General features: G+C 47.3%; 1 protein-coding gene across 4 annotated transcripts; it reads left to right on the top strand.

Annotated features, from left to right (window-relative positions):
- The first annotated feature begins 15453 nt into the window (after nucleotides 1-15453).
- On the top strand, nucleotides 15454-19646 carry LOC142808401 (uncharacterized). 4 transcript variants are annotated; one of them, XM_075891413.1, is made up of 8 exons: nucleotides 15454-15699; nucleotides 16619-16748; nucleotides 16878-17053; nucleotides 17511-17570; nucleotides 17642-17701; nucleotides 17765-17869; nucleotides 17925-18037; nucleotides 18336-19646. In XM_075891413.1, the coding sequence occupies exons 2-8, from the start codon at nucleotides 16633-16635 to the stop codon at nucleotides 18372-18374; spliced, it is 669 nt and encodes a 222-aa protein (XP_075747528.1). In that variant the 5' UTR covers nucleotides 15454-15699; nucleotides 16619-16632; the 3' UTR covers nucleotides 18375-19646. The 4 variants fall into 4 exon arrangements, with proteins under 4 accessions (XP_075747528.1, XP_075747525.1, XP_075747526.1 ...); XM_075891410.1 differs by having other exon boundaries at nucleotides 15460-15699; nucleotides 17765-17876; XM_075891411.1 differs by lacking the exon at nucleotides 15454-15699 and having other exon boundaries at nucleotides 15714-16748; nucleotides 17765-17876.
- The last annotated feature ends 53 nt before the right edge of the window (nucleotides 19647-19699 follow it).

Genomic DNA, 19699 nt, shown 5'->3' on the forward strand with positions numbered 1-19699 from the left:
TGCCAAGTTCTCATTTAAGCGCTCTAACGACGGATGCGTTTAGAGCCAACTATTCCGTCATGGTGAACAGGTGTGCGTACTTTCTGTTGCATCTTCGCTGCCAGTAGAGTCAAATTACACGACATTTTGTGACATTCACATTAACAAGGCGCGTTACACGCACGCATCGATTCAAAATCGAGAGGATGACCACTCGCCATGCAATTTTATTGCCTTTGATTTCGAGTCCTAATTACGTATCGGTAAAACCTCGTCGATGTTCGGCAAATGACAACACGCGCGTTCGCACACTCGTCAGAGCTGGCTTCTCTGCAGCAAGACTGTTTGAGTGGCAAAGCCAACTTCTGTGGTTGCGTTCGCTTTACGCACGCGTGTTTTGCTGAGTTTATGTAAGCTTGCGATGTAATCTGTCATCACGGTAAGCGTAAGTGTCGTCCAAACGAGTAACTGATGAAAAAACGCGCGAGGGGCTAGTGCTGAAACACAGATGCTCTCGGTTCCGGCACTCATCGCAATCAGGCAGCCGTGCAAACAGATGCGCACGTTTACAGTGAGAAGAGCGCAATGTATTACGTTGTTTTGCGCACCAACTACGGACAAGGCGCCTACTAATTATTATTAGGGCACAAGCCTTACACGCCTCTTCAAACGCGTAGATCGACCATCGGTGCCAGCAGCACGAGTGATGCAAAAGGGCCTTTATCATGCGGTGGCGTCGCTGGTCGCCAGAATATGAGACGTCACATATTGACGTCACCGCTAAACGTCGTCGTCAGGTGAAATCACGGAGGCTCTGTAAGATCACGTAAGCTGCATAAAATTTTCGGTTCCTCCAATCCCGGAGTACATGCAGAAGCACACTGGCTGCGTAAGGCTTTAAGGGCCTCTGCGAGAGAGCGCCAGCAAGGCGATCTAGGCTCGCTCGCTGGATTTCGTGCCGACCGGTTGTGCCCCTGCGGTCTCCGACAACAGCGCAGCTCTGGCCGGCTGGGCTCCCCCTACGCCATCTCCTGACGCCGACATGAGCTCTCGCCGAGTGGTACCCCGTCCTCGGACTCCTGCGACCGTGTCCATCTTTCTATCTCCTCTTTACTTCAGTCGCTATCTGTCCCTGCGCCTCGGTCTCTCCTTCTCTCTATATATACATTTTAATCCTATCCTTTTAATTCCTCCTTACCCCATCCCTTGTGAGCCACTGTTGAGGTGTCGCACTCTGATGCAGACAATTACGGGGCTCACTTTTCTCTTCTTTTTTCTTTAAGAATCACATAGCAGATGGCAATCCATGAGGTTGCGACATTTTAAAATTATACTGCATAGCCACAGACTAAATCTGCCATGACGCGACGCGTTCCACCGCATACCAGGCATTGGCAGAGAGAGAGAGACCACGTTTTGTTTGAAGCCATACGACCGATCGTGATGGCGCAACGCAAACCGGAAATCGCCCCCGGAGGACTGCTGCTGCGGCTGTCGCATGTCAACGCGCATTCCATCACGCTCAGCAGACACGGGGACCGACGCTGCCGACGCGCCTGTACAGACAGCCTACATGCCGAATGTTTGCGCCGTGAACTACACTACGCAACAGGGAGAGAGTCCACGGCCATGGCTGGAGAATGTTATGAGGGCGGTGGTCGCGCCCGATCAATCATTGATTCGCGCGCAGCAGTCATCTGCGGTCTCCGACACACCGACGGTTGCACAGACACCGCGGCAGGAGCTGCCGTTGGTATGGCGGAGGAAACGGAGAAGGAAAAGAGAGAGAGAGGGGTCGTGTTGACTGCGAAGAGCACAGCAATATGCTGTCGCTGGTATAGGGAAGGAGTGTGCAAAGAGAGAGAAGGGCGGAGGGGCCGGGTTGCGCAACGGGGGAAATCCCCTCCCGCGACTGCGAAGGACGCAGACACAAGGGGTCACTCGTTCGCGCCGCCTGGAATGCGGCCCTTTCTTTACGGCCGATTCTCCTCCTTTTCCTTCGTATACTTCTCTATCGGAGTGGCATGCACTCGAAAGACCGGGTATAGCGTGACCCCTCTCCCTCTCTCCCATCAGAGATTCCGTGCAACACGACGACGCGGAGCAACCACGTCCACTGTTTGAAAGGACGCTTTCGCGGGTTGTTGCGTGATCTTGTTCGAAAGTTCACGTCGTTAGAAACACTTGCCTTTCAGGCCTGCCTGACGTCCGCGTGTGCGGCGCTACGACCGCAAACGGCATTTATTTCGTCTCTGATTCGTAGCCTTTGCAAGCAATTACATATTAAGGGCGTGGAATTCCTGGATTGGACTTCCATGACCCGCATGATCAAAGCAGTGATGCAGTAACAAGTGCCAATTATTTTCCTTTTATTTGTGCCTGTTACTTCGAGGTAGTCGTATTACTCACACTCGCCTCCACGCCAGCAACACTGTATACGTCGACACTGAAGACATTTACAAACTTGTTTCCGCTCGTCATAAACGTGCATAGACTGCGACTGCGAGGAAGATACCTACTTTATGCACCGTTACCATGGCAGCTGGATGCAAACGCAAAATTAGCCTGTATCCCGCGGCCGTACCTTTACAACGTATCACTTAACACGCCACCCTTCAAAGGCATATGTTAACACCACGACTGCTAGGGGAAATATTCTTGAAATAGAAAACAATAAACAGGTAATAGGCATACATTTTTTTTATCCCTCGAATAGCTCATTCTCTGTCCTCTCCCGTAACGTATACCTTCCGTTGGCAGCCACCGTTTTGTTTGAAGTATGGGTTAAGAAGAAATTTATTCCACATCATTATGCGGAGTGATCCGCGTATAAGATCTCCACGCTTGCCCGCGCTAAAAAAAAAGCTGGCCAAGGAAGTGCTCCCCACATTACATGGGCTATAGTGAATTCACCTTTGCTTACATCGCCTACGAAGCACTGCATCACGTTTTCACTCGCTCGCTTATCCATACAAACCTATTATCGGTATATTTTGTTTCAAAGGTGAAGTATGTTTACAGATATTGTAGCCACTTCATTCCAGGTCGAATTACGCTTTAACATGGGCTGGTGGAAGCTCCGACCATGGCATTAGTAACATCCACAGGCGTGCGTGGAGATATCCCTCATTTTAAATCCCTCCACCTTATTACTGCAACAGTGCAAATACGCGTTATTACAGGAGAGGGGCCAGCCCCCGGAACCCCTGTACGCGCCCCCATTTTAACACTCCCCCCCCCCTCTTCCCCGTAACAACACTTGGTTTTCTAAATATGAGCCGTTACTGGTGACGTGCCTCCCAAGGTACTTATGTTCGGCAGGGTGCACGTTAAAGAACCCCAGGTGGTCGAAATTTCCGGAGCCCTCCATTATACGGCGCCTCTCATAATCATATGGTGGTTTTGGGACGTTAAACCCCACAAATCAATCAATTACTTATGTTCGGCAGGTTAATTAATTAAACTTATTATTGTGAGGAGTGACCACGTGTCCTGTGTGTCCTTGTCGTTCCTCGCGCTCAAGAAACCGGCCGTCTAAGACGCACCAACTTCATTCAACACAGTGGTTAACTTCGCGAAAATTCAGTGCACGCAACTAACAGCGCCGATGCGTCGTCCTCTTATCAACTCCGCTCCCTCGCCGCGAAGGGATCGGCCGTGGGGCGGCGTGAGAGAGATTCCTCGAAGTGGGCGCTCGACTTGAGTCATGTTTACAAGTCGTTCGTCGAACTCGGCCTGCCACGGAAGAGGCCACCGACCGTGATTGTAGGCAGCCTCCCAAAAATAGGGCCCATCCCACGGCCACCTTACACGTTGCTTCCTACGCTTAGATGACGTCATGCAATGTGCGAGAAAAAGGTTCTATTGCATACGTTCCCTGACGAGCCGACAAAGAGAGCCGTCAACGTATACTGCGTAGACAAATTATTGGAGAGAGAGCGAAGCGCACCCTCTCCCGGCCATCAGCCTCGCTATTCTACTTCGGTTTACGAGCATTCAGACAAGCTGCGGCGCGCCATTCAGGGAAGGCGAACAAAAGAAGCTGTTGTAGCTCGGACTCGCGTGCTTAATGGAACGTTTGTTCCTCGCGAGCTTGTACCTCGAGAGAACGGCTCGAATCGGAAGTACATGCCTCACACGAATAACCTATCCGACAGCGTCGGAAGTGTTTATTCGTGCGATTAACAGCTCCAGCGAACCGACCCGTTCCTGCATGCAAGCAAGCTCGTGTAGTCAAAGATGACTCGACGTGGCTGGTGTTCCCTCGAGAGGCCGTAAAGTCTATCTGATTTCGGAGCAACTAATTAGACCAACGTGATTTTGATGACATCATGCGCACGTTAAGTCGGCGACAACGTAGCTAAATTCATTATTTTGAGCAAATATGTACTATAGGTATCAAAACATTGCAGCATCGTATGTGCGAAGAAGCAATTTCACATGGATGACACGGAGCCAAAAATCCGAAGAAGCTAACAACCTGCAGGGAATTGGAAAAAAGAAAACATTCCCTGATGTTTCACGCACAATCATTCACCTATTCCGAAGATTAAGGATGGGCCATAGCACAAACGGCAGAGAAATTCCAAAATGATGGCTGGCGCAGCTTGATCACGCATGTAGTGCGGTGGGAAGGAAAACGAAATGCAGAACATTATAGTACAGAGGAAGAGAGCATGCATAGTGGATCGAAGAGCAAACATGGGTAGCAGATATCCTTGTCGCCAATGTGGTATATGGACGGGTCACGTAATGCTCAGCAAAAATAATCGATGGCCAGTGAGAACGACCAAATGGGTGTCAAGCTATGTGGGAAAAGCAGTCGAGGGTGGCGGAAAGTAAAGCGGTAGGGGGGGGGGGGGGGAGACGAAATGAGAAAGTTCACATTGTCCGGGTTTTACGTTGCAAAACCATATGATTATAAGAGACGCCGTAGCCGAGAGTTCCGATAAATGTCGACCACCCGGCGGTCTTTAATGTGCACTGAAATCGCACGATACACCGGCCCCAAGCGAAGTTCACCTGTTCACAAGCGAAGGCTGCGACCTTCGAGTCAGCAGTCAAGATAGTGAAAGAACAACACATGGAAGCCATTATGTGTTCTTTAGTGAACACAAGCAGTACGTATTTATACTTACAGGAAGAAGTCAGAGATAGTGCAGCCGACACGACAGTAACGAGACGGCAGTTTCTGAAATAAAACGCGTAAAGCTTCTGTCTACTGGTTTGCGCTATTAAACACGTCGGAATAAATAAGCGGGCAGAGATCACGCAAACAAACGATTGAAAGCTATTTTTGCTTCCGCTTGATGTCGTTACAACGATCCCACGAACGATAAACGTATTAGTAGTTGCTCATTAAAGCAATATACTCGAAACTTAATCGCTAGTGTGAAACAGGCGAACACCGATAAAATTCAGTTCCCGCTGGAGTCTCGACCCAAGCGCATTTGTAGCTACGATTTTCGCAGCGCTAATTCCACTGGGCTCGAATGCATGGGTAGCCGACACGGCAACAACAACCACCGTGACGACACTGTAGATAGAGACCAAAATGGCGGACAGTCGTATAGCGAGGCACGTGTGGCTCTTTCTGTGAAACAAGCACTTCTTAATACGACTGTTAGTTTTTTCCTGGGCGATACGTGTACCAATGCGAAATTGCTGTGATTCAAGTCTGGGTGAAACTACTAGCATTACATTGCCAGTAGTTTCACCCAAACTGGGCGGCCTTTCGGAAAACGGCCTGCGCCGCAGTTGGTGAACCTTTTTATCGCACGTGGCTTATCTCGCTTGCCCTCTCTCTCTCTCTCTCTCTCTCTATCTCTCTCACACACACACACACACACACACACACACACACACACACTCGCGCGGGGGGGGGGGGGGGGCTGCTAGAGATATTTGCGTTCGCTTTTCAACCGCAAAAGATATCTCGCCTAAAACACCCCATCCCTTCCACGCATAAATCCATCCCATTTTGAAAGATTCACCGGCAGCCTGATTCCCGACAGTCGCAAACATTGCCTTCTTTTTTTCAAACGTCCTCTTTCGTCGTTCAAAACAAGTGGAGTATTGCAAGCGAGCAGGTTCATCGTCCCTTGTTCAACGCGACCCTCACAAGGGTTAGATGCAGCGTAAACGAGATACGGTAGAGAAAGAAAAATTAAAGAAAAGTACAGGAACAAAGTGCAGCGCTTGAAGGCTGGATAAGATATGAGAGTGCTCGGAGGTACACTTTCACTGTCGCCGCTCCTCTCTGTGTGTGCACCGCGGTCGTAAACACTGTTTGCACGCCGACCCTGCAAAAGCTGGCCCAAAAGAGCTGACCGCCGGGCCAATGCCGCGACGGGGCACCCATTTCCGCGCTCGGCGACACATTCCACGCTCTCTCCTCCCAATGGGAGGGCGAGCGCGTTTGTTTTTCGCCCAAAACGGGGGATTGCCACAGCGTTTATCGCCGGCCGACCACCGAAGTCAAGTGCTCGCTCGTTCAGTCGCCCTGTTTTTGCACAGAGCTCTCTGGCGAGGGAGAAGAGGAATTCTAACGTGTTTGGCTGTCGGTTTCCGGGGGAGAGATACCGATATGGCAGGGCAGTGACAACCAGCGAGCTCCCTCTCGTCCACCGAGACAGGGTCCTCCTGGTGAGTCACCGCCACTGCGCGCCTACAGTGCAAGGTGTCAATAGGTGCGGCTGCGGTAGGCAGTAAATGATAACAACTACTCGGGCGCGTGTATACAGGCGATTACGAGCCGCTTGCATGCTCATCTGGCAACGCCCGCTCGGCTCGCGTTCCCGTAAACAACGACACGGAAGGGAGGAACGGGAAAGGAGGGGGGGGGGGTCTCATTTTACTTTTGTTCGTACTTTCTTGCATTAGCGCGACATGCGTAAGAAAAGAAAGAATGGGTGTTGAAGACAACTGCCTCTGTCTCACTGGCAGCACGTCTTCGATAATTATCCAGACTTACTCCATCATAAAAAATAAAGCACACTTAATTATAAGAAATAAAACTGTAGTCGGTTGCTTTTCGGCAGATTGCTTCGAAGGGAATCGCAATCAGAATGCTTGTTTTGGTCGAGTGACTACGCAGCAACCGCTTTTCTCTGCAGCGATGTCGATGGTGCGACTATAGAAGCGTTTAAAACATTATCATATTGATTGATTGATTGATATGCAGGGTTTTAACGTCCCAAAACCACCATTCGATTATGAGAGACGCCGTAGTGGAGGGCTCCCGAAATTTCGACCACCTGGGGTTCTTTAACGTGCACCCAAATCTTAGCACACGGGTCTACAGCGCAGCCGCTGCAGCCGGGATTCGATACCGCGAACTGTGGGTCAGCAGCCGAGTACCTTAACCACTAGACCACCGCGGAGGGGCAACATTATCGTATGTTTTCGCGAGCTGTCATTAAATAAAACGGACGGGAAAAGAAACAGGTGATACGTGGGCCGTACTTTCATTTAGGGAAAGAGAAATTAAAAGTTTTCATGGCCTACCTTTTCCTTTTTGGGAAAGTTTTGTGACCGAAACGGTCAAGATTATGAAGAGGCATTGAGTGTGAACAATAACACTATTAAGACGATGGCGTTCCAGACACTGCGATCAGACTCAACTCCGTCTTTAAGGTATCAAGCAAAATATACTTGTTTATTTAACTGCGCTCTGAAGCGCTCTGCTGTCACTTGAGCGTCCCCGCATCTCTCGCTCGCCCTTTTCTTCTTTCTCGTTTCCTTGTCCCAGCCCAGAACGTGAGAAATAATCAACAACACGCAGGATTATTTGCTGACAGTCACGAGCGCTCGTCCGTACGCAGTCCATGAAGTCGCCTTATAGAACCATGCAACTCTTCGGCCTTCATTCATCACGCTATACTGCCAATAGGTCGGAGGTCCCGGGGGAATTCTTATTTAAAGAGCGGTTTGTTATCCGAACGGGTGAGAGTCGCTTTCACAGAATGCATATTTTAAAGTCGTAGAAGTGAGTGGTAGCACAAGTGGTGCCACATTTCGGTGTTGTGCATTCAAAATTGTACGCAGCCACAACGGGATCAGAAATTATTCGCGGTTAACTAGCAGTGTTTTTCGGGCGAAAAAAGTTGGCGGCTCTTACTGGCAGCACGACAGTTGTCACACGGGAGAACTTAATTAAAGGGGCCCCGAACGCTGCTCATCGGCGGTCGAAGCTCCTGAACGCACGCGAGCCAAGCATTATAGCGCAGCACACAACCCGCAAGTTAGCGTTAATTAGCAGTCAGCTAAAAATAGCTCCCCTTTCTCTCTACAAACAATGCCAGATACTCAAGTTACGGCCGCTTGCTGCTTTGAGCACCGTGAGATACATGGTTAGCATGGCCGCCGCGGGGAGCCGCCACGTGTTGTAGGGCCCCCTATGAACAGCAAAATTGTTTCAGGGCCCATTTAAACAGCAAACAGCATCATCACGTTCACCACTTAAGTTACGAGAAAGACAGGCACAGGTAATACTACGTGATAGAATGTTTACAACTGCGTGTAAGTGCAGCACTGCCCAAAATGAACAGCTCGCGCCAGTGTATTCCATGGTTCTTCTCGTCTCATTAAGCACGAACGAAGTGCATTCCGTCGAGACTGCTACTGCTACGTAGCGTCACTACAGTGCATCATCATTACGCGTTGAACTTCTTTCTCGGAGCACACACATGAAGACAGCATGATTGAAATCCGTTCATGATGACAAAGACTTTGCCTAGAGGTCAACATGATATTTGCCATTAAGTTACGCGCTAAATAACGACACCAAGTACCCAACATTCAAATACAACATTGATAAGTACGCCACCAAGGAAAAAATGTATTTGTTTCAATCAGCTCACGTCTAAGACATATGGCAGTGTACATTAATTTTTAGGGGTGGCTAAAGCTATTAGGCACGCAGCTCCTTAAGGTTGAAACGGCTGGTCTGTTGGCGGCGTTGGCGTTCGACGTAGCCGAGCACATTAAAAGTACCCACCATACGCCATGACGATGAAGATGATGACGATCATGATGCCGGTCACTGACCGGTTTGTGCCGTATATGATGTCTCGATATGCTGCACCATGTATTTCGTCTGACTGGAAACAAACAACAAATACTAGGTTAACGTGCGCAGACCTTGTCTTTACCAAGTTCCGGCTAGATCCCGCACTACAAAGCAGTAATAATGAAGACAAAACGAGATTCCCAACTCAACACAACGTACTGTTTATGACCAATAAACATTGTATGTAACTGTACACCGCTCTTTCACTCATTTGCATGCGTGAGTGGTCAATGTGACGGGTGATTGAGGGTAACACCGAACGATACCATTGCTTCGCTACTCATAATAATTCACTTCGTGGATATGATTATTTTTATTACTCTTAATGTCATTGTGTCGGATTGAAACAAAAGCGCGTTCGCCTGCATGACCTCAGAAGCTCGTAGAACAAGAAAAAAAAGTGTGGTACCACTAAAACGCACAAAAGACCGTGCATCGCTTGACATACCAATGACATCGCAAACTTCAAGCGCGAGATAGCCATGTCCTGCCGGACGAGAAACGCGTTCCGTGGACAACACTCTCAGCGATTGAAGAACATCGTCGATGCATGCGTCACTCCTCGAGGATGCGTTGGCACAACGGTCTCATAAACAATGGTTCAAGAATTCGATTAACCATAATCCAACCTGGGGAACAGATGAAAAGATCACTAATGCAAGGGAGTTTAATAGCGACGCCTGGTAGTATACAGCCTGTAGGGACAGAAATGCTCGAACCGCTTAGGGTCCACAGCTCGTGCAGACCGCTCGCGCTTCGCACTAAGACATGGTCCCACTGGCCATTGAGAGAGAGAAAAGACTTTAATCACAAGATCCTGCGTGGGGTAAATGCCGGCCTCTACGGGCGCGGTCTACCTTTCTAATGTTCTATTCTATGCAGTCCTAGAAACTCTGGGCCAAGAATTCGAGGATTGAACCTGACCCGACAGAGGATACTTGGGTTCCCGCGCTTGCGGATCACGAGTTCCCGTTCTCCTCTGTCTGGCCAGGGCACCCTCGAGCCGCTGGATCGCCCATTTCTGAGATTGGCAGTCCACCGAGCGGATCCACCGCTCCATCTGCGCTGGCAGTTCTTGGCGAGCGGTGCTGTCGTCGGCACCAGTTACTCCGCCATGAGATTCCCAAGCCCTGCCGCACACATCCCCGTCGGCACCGTCGCACGAACCGCCGCCCGGTATCGCTGCACTGTCACACCTCACTGTGTGTCCTAGTGTCGCCAGTTCTTGTTCGCATATACTGCACACCGGGCTTGCGAACATCTCGGGACATATGTGGCGCGCCATTGCCGGGATTAACGCACACTTCACTTGTAAGTGACGAAGCAACACCGACTCTGCTCGGGAAAGTTCTCGATCATGGCCGGGTATTCTCTTCTTCCTTCCCTGTGACTCTTGAGTATCGCGTCGTGCCCCGCCGCGGTGGTCTAGTGGCTAAGGTACTCGGCTGCGGACCCGCAGGTCGCGGGTTCAAATCCCGCCTGCGGCGGCTGCATTTCCGATGGAGGCGGAAATGTCGAGGCCCGTGTGCTCAGATTTGGGTGCACGTTAAAGAACCCCAGGTGGTCGAAATTTCCGGAGCCCTCCACTATGGCGTCTCTCATAATCATATGGTGGTTTTGGGACGTTAAACCCCACATATCAATCAATGAGTATCGCGCCGTAGTCGACCAGGGGTTCGGGATCTGGTTCGTCGCCGACACACGCGGGGATGCTCTCGCTGTCGTCCCGGCACCTGATGAGTTCTCGGGCCGCTGCGTCTGCATTCTCGTTGCGGTTGTGCACGTTCGGTTGGTCCCCCATGTGGGCTGGGAATCAATTTATGGTGATGGTCATTGGCTTGCGAATTCACCACTACACTATCTAAGCACTTCCATCGATATGATTAACCAACGACGCTAAAACGTGTGGCTCCACTGTTCATCACGGCGCTTATCCTGACTGTTCTCTAAAGTTCTGCTCGATTATTGGTTGGGTATCTCCAGAAATATTACCTTGCGTTTGCCGCCCGTCCGTTCCCTCATTCACTTTTACTGTACCCATTGGGAGCAGTCTGGCTTTCCCAGTTTCTGTGGCGCGTATACGATCGGGGAGTTTCACCGTACATAGGACGGACTGATTTTGGTTTCGACTCACCATGTGCAACTCCTTTGCAAAGAAAAATAAATACAAACATCTGTGAATGGGTCTTTTTCAGGTTCGTGCATCGCGTGCAGGTTGCCGAAAGCAAAACTTGGGGTTAGTAGCTTCTGAAGTTGTCAGTGGGAAATCTCGAAGGTCAAGTATTTTTTCGTGGTAATTTGCAAATGTCTACACCCAGCAACACCCAATAGACATGGCGTTCATGACGTAACTGTCAGTGCGCACGCGCAGACGAGTCTCCCGGAAAAAAGGCACATTACCCTGGCCTGTGTAGAGACCTAAATAAGCGATACAAGTAATGTCTGTGCAGATCAGTGTGCGGGCATTCCCCCCGCCTCCAAATTAAAAAAAGCATTTTATTTGCTTCACCGCCAACAAGAGTGAAACTTGGGGGAGATGGTCGTACTTTATAAATATTTCGTGCACCTTCTTTCTTCTGTTCGTGTGTGGTTGCGCTGCCGTTCCAACTATGATGCTTCACCGTTAAACCTTGTCACTCCCCGAGAGGCTTCTTCGCCTGCGAACTTCATTATTATGTGGCGAAGCTTATTTTCAAGGCATCGAAAATGTGCGGGATCGGCCAAGTTTCCTCCATTTTTAACGCGAGAGCATTAAAGAGCTTGTTTCGCAGAAATTCCGTCATCGGCGTCGTTGGTTGTAAGCGAAAAATCATCATCTTATGGGTGACCAAAAAATTGAGAACAATGCCAATAAAATATATGATAAAAATATCCTCGGTCCGAGTTGTTATCGAACTGGCGTCATTTGTTTCTCGATGCAGTAGACATGTATACCATCTCTGCCTTCATTTATGTTCTGTACTGTACTTGTGATCATAACCCCACTCTATCCCCCCCTATGTAATGCCCATCCGGGCCTTTAGGGTATTTAAATAAATAAAAATAAATAAATTTGCGTGACAAGCGGATGTTTTACCCCACGCGCACGCTTGTGAATAGGGTGAAAATAACTTCCTCTGCTTGTAAATGCTGCGAAAGTAACTTTCATTCTTTCATATACATGCGTCCTGTATACACGCATCAGAATACAACATTAATCTTTGCAGTGATAATACTCGGTAAAATCCCCCATTGAAGCGGGCTTCAGAACAAGTGATTATCATAATGGCTTCGTGGTTTAAAGCCAGTCACTCACAACAAAAGGCCCTCACGCTACTGTGCCTATTCCATTAGCATCTGTAGCAAGTGCGAAAAGGTTTCATGCACTACAAATGTTTGAAGTGCGCACTAGGAGCAGGACATCGCTACCGCGCTCAACTCCTAAAAGCAAAACTTTAAGGTCCCCTAATTTTTATTACCACTTTTTTTTTTTGCACGTAAGAAGATGATATCCCAAGCCATGATCACAGTCACCACACGCAAGTCATAAACTCGAAGACAAACGATCCTGTCGCTTCCTATATTTTTACGAAACAGATAGAAAGAGCGTCTTCGGCTCGTAAAAAGCAACCCAAATTACCCGCGCTTACGGCCGCTACGAGCGGCCTTTTCGGCTTTGCTTAATTTTGTAGCAGGGCGAGAAATGCCTACGAGCTTTCTTCCACACTTAAGGACCCTGAAGGTGGCGCTAACGACTGGTGTTCGCTGGAGTCACTGCATATGCTACCATTGAGCCTAACAACAACAACAACAACAACAACAACAACAACGACGACGACGACGACGACGACGACAACAACAACAACAACAGATCTTATGTACATCGTTTTAGCAGTACCGGTATACCTACGTCAATACCGTACCGTCGTCGTCGGCACGCAGCTCTTTAAAAGCTTTTATTAGCTGCACGAATCACTTATTGCGTGCGCTAGTGTGATGATATGACTACAACATAGGTCTTGTAAACTAAGGAAATGTCAGCACTTGCCGGCGACGGCGGTTCGGTATTTCCGTGCGGTACTGCCGTAACTGCTAAAGCTGCCTACGTAGTGTTCGCAAATTTCCGTACTTAAAGCACGTAAGTTATTACCATCACTGCTAAAACCTTGATAAGTCTAGTGCTTTGCAAACGGCGTAGCCTTTGTTCATCTATTGCTCTGCTAGGCTATCAGTAAGGAACATTCCTCTTCAATGGGTGATTACTATATAATCATAATTATCTCTCAACGTAGATCGCTTGGTAATAAGACCGAGAAAAATGATAAGGACAGGCTGTTCAACTACAGGCTGAGTCGGAAGCTAAAGTGAGAAATAAGAGGGGTGGGGTCTAGGGGTTATTGAATGATGAGACGACGGACAGATCAAATATGTACAGCGGTATTTTCCTATTTTCCTGCGGGAAGACGCCGCGGATTGCAAGACTGGGAGTGGGTAGTGAAAGCCGACGTAGCTGGACATCACGGTGTTACAGTACATATTAAATCATTGATTGTCAGCGAAACTCGAAGTTCATTCACGTAAGTTCATTCCATCAGTACGCTATATATGGAATAAGTTAAAGCAATAATTGCATGGGGATGCAACAGGGTTTCCCACCGGAGCCCCCCCCCCCCTCCCTCTTTATTTGACGGCTCTGCATCGGTCCACTGCGAATCGGTACATTTCAGAAAATGCAACAGCTTCTTTTATGTTTTAGCAAATCGCGACAAAAGTAAAAAAAAAATACTGCATATCCACAGGGTGAATGAAGAATGGGGCGAAGCTTGGGAGGGTTTTATCAGTGAACCGCGAATCCTCCGTCGGTCCATCCGTCTCACTCAGCTGCTCAGTGAGTCATATTACTAGGCGGTGTCCGTCCGTTTGTCTTGTACGCTGCGTTTCTGCGAGTGGCGACGCTGGAAGGGCCTGGTCAGGAACTGTCCAGTCTTGTTGTGCCGCTCTTCGGAGCGCGTAAAGGGGAGAGTATTCCTGGCGGCATAGGCTCAGCTGATCTCGAACAATCGGATAAGTCAGTTTCACCCATGCTTTACATTGCCATGTCTGACCCCGGGGGTTTACCCTTCGTATACGCTCTCAAGTCCGCATACAGCACCAGAAAGGTGCTGCGCGCAGCGGACTCGGGAAGGGGCGAATTATTATTATTATTATTATTATTATTATTATTATTATTATTATTATTATTATTATTATTATTATTATTATTATTATTATTATTATTATTATTATTATTATTATTATTATTATTATTATAATTATTATTATTATTATTGTTTAGTGGTGTATTCCTTATATGTACAGAAAATGTCCACTCAAATTGTACAAACACACACTTTGTGTATTGTAGACGTTCGTGTGACATTGCGGTGACATGTAGGGTTCATATTGTGTGTGTGCGTGTGTAATCAGCCACACGTGTAGTCACGCATTTTTAGCGCCAATAATATGCGTAGGATGAGCTACCGGTTCAAACTGCAAGGTCATCTAAGCCAAAATAAGAATATCTTGGCTTTGAAAATTTTCAGAACAACGCTAATTGTATTATAGCTCGTGCACTAACAAAGAGGAAGAGAGAGAGAAAGACAGAGAGAGGCAAAGAGAAAGCGCTAATTATTGATCCGTTAGCGCTCCCAGAAAAACGGCCGCCACGATCAACGATCACATCGTTCTAAAAAAAGTACCCTATTCTATTTTCTTAAATTACCTTATATTATTTTTTATTAAGCGTTATGTGTGCTTGATGTTCATGATCGTTCCTCCTCGCTCCTTTTTCATTCGCAGTTATGGGAACTACGGAACTGTTGATTAAAGCTTTATGTTCCAGATAAGGCAAAACGTCCGTGAAAGGCACGCCACCAAAAAACCAACACGGAAGGTGAACGCTATGCACAAACGAACAAGCAGATTTTGTAGGAAACGAATGCACAATATTTATTACTGTGCCCGCTTCCCAGACACCGGTATTTTTTTTCTTCCCCCTTACTGAATGGGTGTTGCCATCTGTTGACTGAAGTCAAAACTAGCGTCAAATTGTGGCCTCTAAGACTTTCGTCATGTTCTTGGAGCAACGTTAGCACGGAAGAAAAATATGCGCACGCTGGTCACATCTCCTGATACTAACTCAACAGTATTTTATCTTTCATTTTTTTTACTCATAAAATAAGCGCAGCTCATTGGCAATGACTGTCGAGAGGCGAGGTGGTCCATTTAGACCGAAGCTTGCCGAAGCTGTACACATAGAGAAAGAAGAAGACAAGAGCGGACACTCCGCAAAACCTGGCCTCAGGAAGTGCGTCACGACTACGTAACGAACTAGTGCTCCCACCAAACTTCAGAGAGCGCAAGCGCAAAAAAAACAGTTATAATCAATGAAACCGAATTGTTTTCACAAATTAATAATTACACGCCCAAATTTGGTATGTTCTTTATACATAAAAACGATTTATTCAACACACCTTACGCGATTATTTTTCTTCAGCCGTACTGTCATAAACACCATCTACCCAGCGACAAGCCATAGGCTATGGACAAGCCCATGCATGACTGACGGCGCGAAGCTTTCGTCGCTTTCGTCAACGTCGGCTGCATCGGCGTTTTCAAGCGTGAGATAACAGGTGAGGCACGTTTTCAAGCGAAGCTTGTTGAATGACATGTTGTTGGTCTTGTTGGGTCATTTTTTCAGAAAACGGTTACGCCTGCGCGAAAAAGACACCATGCAACAAACATAGAAAGATGCACACACACACGTTGCGCTTCGTGTGTGCGAGTTTGTTTCTTACGTGGCGTCTCATTCACGCAGTTGTAACCTTTTTCTGAAGCTTGTAAGGACTGGGAGGTTCGCTGAAAAGAAATTTTGTGGCTCTATGCGGCGGTTAGACGGGAACATTGTGCAACGTATGCAGTATAGCAAAGGCGGCACGGCGTCAAGCCGAGGCGACGCGTGCTGCGTCTGCCACGGACGCGAGCGTCTGTGCGCTGAGCATAGCTGGGCAGCTAGGTCATAGGCTCGGTGGCTCGGTGCAAAATATTGAGGATCGTTCGCTGGGCCTCGCATGCTTCACGACGCGTTTCCCGAAGGCTCGGAACACGAATAATTCTTGGTGTGCCGGAGGCAAATCTGGACTAGCCAAGTGGCCATCATCTTCGTTTCTTCGCTAGCCTTGTGCCACTAGTGCAAGCTGCCCACAAATTTTTTTGACGTTTCCAATATAATTTTACCGCACAAATTTCAACTACGATTTTTCTTCCCAATGTACTGCTGATACTGCGTACGCACGAAGGTGTTCTAAAGTTTCCAGGCCACGATACCATTGCATTACAAGGAATAGCGGCCTGGAAACTTCTGAAGATCTTTGTTCGTGGTCTTGACGTATATCTTTGTAAGTCAGAGTTTTATGGGTCAGAGATGTATCACTGGTTTTGTATTGTGCATCTATTAGGTAATCATTCAAAGGGGTTTGCTGGTACACTTATGACGTGCACATATCTTTTTCGTAATTTGACAGCGAAGCATCCACTTACTAACATTTTCAGACCGCGCTGACGCCATGCCGTCCGGCGGTCCAAGCTACGGCAGCTACTGCTGTGTATCGTGGTGCTTCAACAATGGCAGAACCCACAAGAAGCCTGGGACGAGTTTCTTCCGCGTACCACGGGATGGCAGGTGTGTTAAAGCTTTTGTATGGTTTGCATGTCTGTAGGCTTACTGTTCGTACTTGCTAAGTGAGGGTAACAATAAAAAATCACTATTCAAGCACTTCCCCTTTCAGCTGATAGTTCATTGCCAATGCAGGATGAAATCATGGATGCAGTATGCTGGACGCGATGATCTCCTGAGTGAGCCGGCCAGCCTATTGTACGCAACGTACAGGGTTTGTAGCGACCATTTTACTGCTCAAAGTTTCATGTACCCTGGGCACACAAGGCTTACAAGAATGGCTGTTCCCAGTGTGCAACCAGCTGCACCATGTAAGTGATTGACTGAAACTCAAATATGTGCAATAGCAGCCACTTGTATTGAATCAGTGGCGACAGTTAACCGTGAAGATCTTTGTAGCCGATGGAGAAACCTCACTACAGAAGTAACACTTGTAAAGTCTTAAATTCTGTTAATTGTGGGCTATTACTTTCCTAACAGCAGCTTTACATTTCTGTCATGTTTTGATGCTCTGGACCTGCGCAACTTGTTTTGAAAGACTTTAAAGGGCTATTTCACGTTATCTTCAAGCCTGAGTGCACATGTACGTATACCTTTCATCAGTGAAAGCTGCCACTGTTGATAATTCCAAAAATCACAAATTACTTGTTTCCTAGTTGGTGCCGTCTCTTTTCTTCCACGTTCGACCAATTTATGCGTTTGAAAGAGCTGTATAAGTTTCCCCATGCTACAAGCTTTGTAACTTGTACCAACTGCACATATATGCAGGTTCTCTGAGCGTCGCTTCAAGTAGTGACTGTGACATGGCTGCAGAAGCTGCACTGCAAGGTGCGGATGAACTTCAGTTTGTGTTATTTTAAGCCTCTTACTGACACATTGTCGTAATTTCATTTCTTCAGGACCTGCGGTAGAGGCTTCAAAAAGCGGCTCCAACACATTGAGGTGCCCCGATGAACAGGGTGCGTTCAGTGTCGCGATTTCTTTTTTTTTACCCAAATTGACTGTTGACCAAACCTCTGCAGGTGGCAGCTCCCTTGTAGCTGGTGAAAGAATTTCTGCCGACTTCGTCTTGCCGGAGAAAACCTTAACCAGTCGTTCAGCTGTCACAAAAGGAACTTGTGTGACCGGCAAGTTGTATGTTTACTTCAACACCAGAGTGGATTGATATTGAGACTTCCGCAGGCCGCTCGCAAGATTGTCCGACAGCACTGTCCAAGGCACTGAACAAGCTTCACAAGACCCTCCAGAAGATGTCTCCGCCAACAGCTCCACGCCTGAGTGCCCTAGAGAAAATGGTGACTATGCTTTTATTGCAGCTGTTTTAATGTGCTATTTTATGTTTAGGACATTCTGAAGAAACTATCCTCAAAAGGATACTACGTGTGCACTTACAAAATGTAAGGGTGGGCTCTCAGTGATTTTCATTTTTTTTTTGTGCCCTGTCAACATTGTGAATGGTTTGTTTTTAGGTAGTGGAATCGAAAACTTTGCACCACAGAAAGTTGTGCACCTTGGGTCTGAAAGAGCGAGGAAAGTGCTCGTATGGGATTAGTTTGTTCTTCGCTTTTACATCCATTTTTTTGTTTATTGCAGTGCGTTCCTATGTGTCAGCGACAATGTCTCCATCAATGAAGTACAAGCAAACCATTAAACATCTGCAAGCCAAAGTAGCAGCACAGCGGAAAACTATCAAAAGACTGCGGAGACAGCCTCACCAAACTAACCACTCATTCGTTGCATACATTGTTTTGGTTACCCGCTATGAGGAGTAGGGACACTGTGTATTCGCTCGAAGTGATTTGCATAACCTTAAAAAGAATGTTGGGTATCCTGTCTGTATTTTTGTAGCAAATGCGGGCGAACTGTACACTTTACTGTGGGTCGCTTGGTCACTGTGTATGCTTTATCTCTCCAGCTCAAGTAATATATCGATAACAAAACCGCTTGTTGAATGTCTTCGAGCGGGTAAGGAACACAGTATGAAGTGGGCACAGTTCACGTTATCACGCTTTTTGTATTTTAGCTTCTCATCAACCTCCTCATCTCGCTCATCAAAATTTTCAAAAGAATACTCAAACTTGTAGCGTTTGATGGGGCTGCGGGCGCTGCCATTTTATTTTTATATAGCTTATGAGTGATAACGTACGATGTAGAGCCTTTGTGAAAAATAATGAGCCAAAGTGGTTTCCTTCTGCTATTTATTAGCCCTGTAATACCGCTCTCGTAGCACCAATTAAAGTCCACAATTCTGGATAAAGTGATGACTACAATCTATTTTAGCTCGCAAGCGTCACAGCAACACCCAGACGCAAATCACTTGGGATCTTAAGTTTTTGATGAAGGCGACGCATTACAAAAGCCACAAGACCTGCCAGTGTTGTAGCATAAAGTTTGTCTTTCACGTAGTGAGCAAGCTGCAAAGCCCTACCTTTCTGAGGACAAGCAGGCATCAAGTCTGCTTTTTTCATTTTGGACTCGCTGTTCTTAAGCACAGCCAGCACACTGCACCTTTGCCTTTCTGCTATATTGTGTCGTGTGGTTTCTGTGCGCTCTTTTTTTCTATGCATTATTTCGGTTAAGCCCAGGCGTGATTCGCGACTTCATTGCTGTGTATATGTCACTTCTTCCTTCTTCATCAGCATTGTGCGCTGTGTTTTTGCCATAGATCCTTACTTACCCACTGGCCCGGTGTTTCATACTTCACCAGCTTCTCGGCTTCTGCCAACTCTAGCGATGTGTGCGTTGTCTGTGTTCTCTATGTATTTGTTACAATATTTGTTACAATTTATTTGTAAGGCGAGATGCATTTGTTGTCTACCTTTGTCATATTGTGCTTTTTATATTCTCATACTCTACCTTGCCTTTGAATAAAACATTGCGGATGCTCTGTTTCTTTGACTGATATATACATTGATCACTTGTTCTAAGAGAAAAACACAAGCGCGATGAATAAAACC

This window comes from Rhipicephalus microplus, chromosome 1 (genome assembly GCF_043290135.1).
Source record: "Rhipicephalus microplus isolate Deutch F79 chromosome 1, USDA_Rmic, whole genome shotgun sequence".
Taxonomy (NCBI): Eukaryota; Metazoa; Arthropoda; class Arachnida; order Ixodida; family Ixodidae; genus Rhipicephalus; species Rhipicephalus microplus.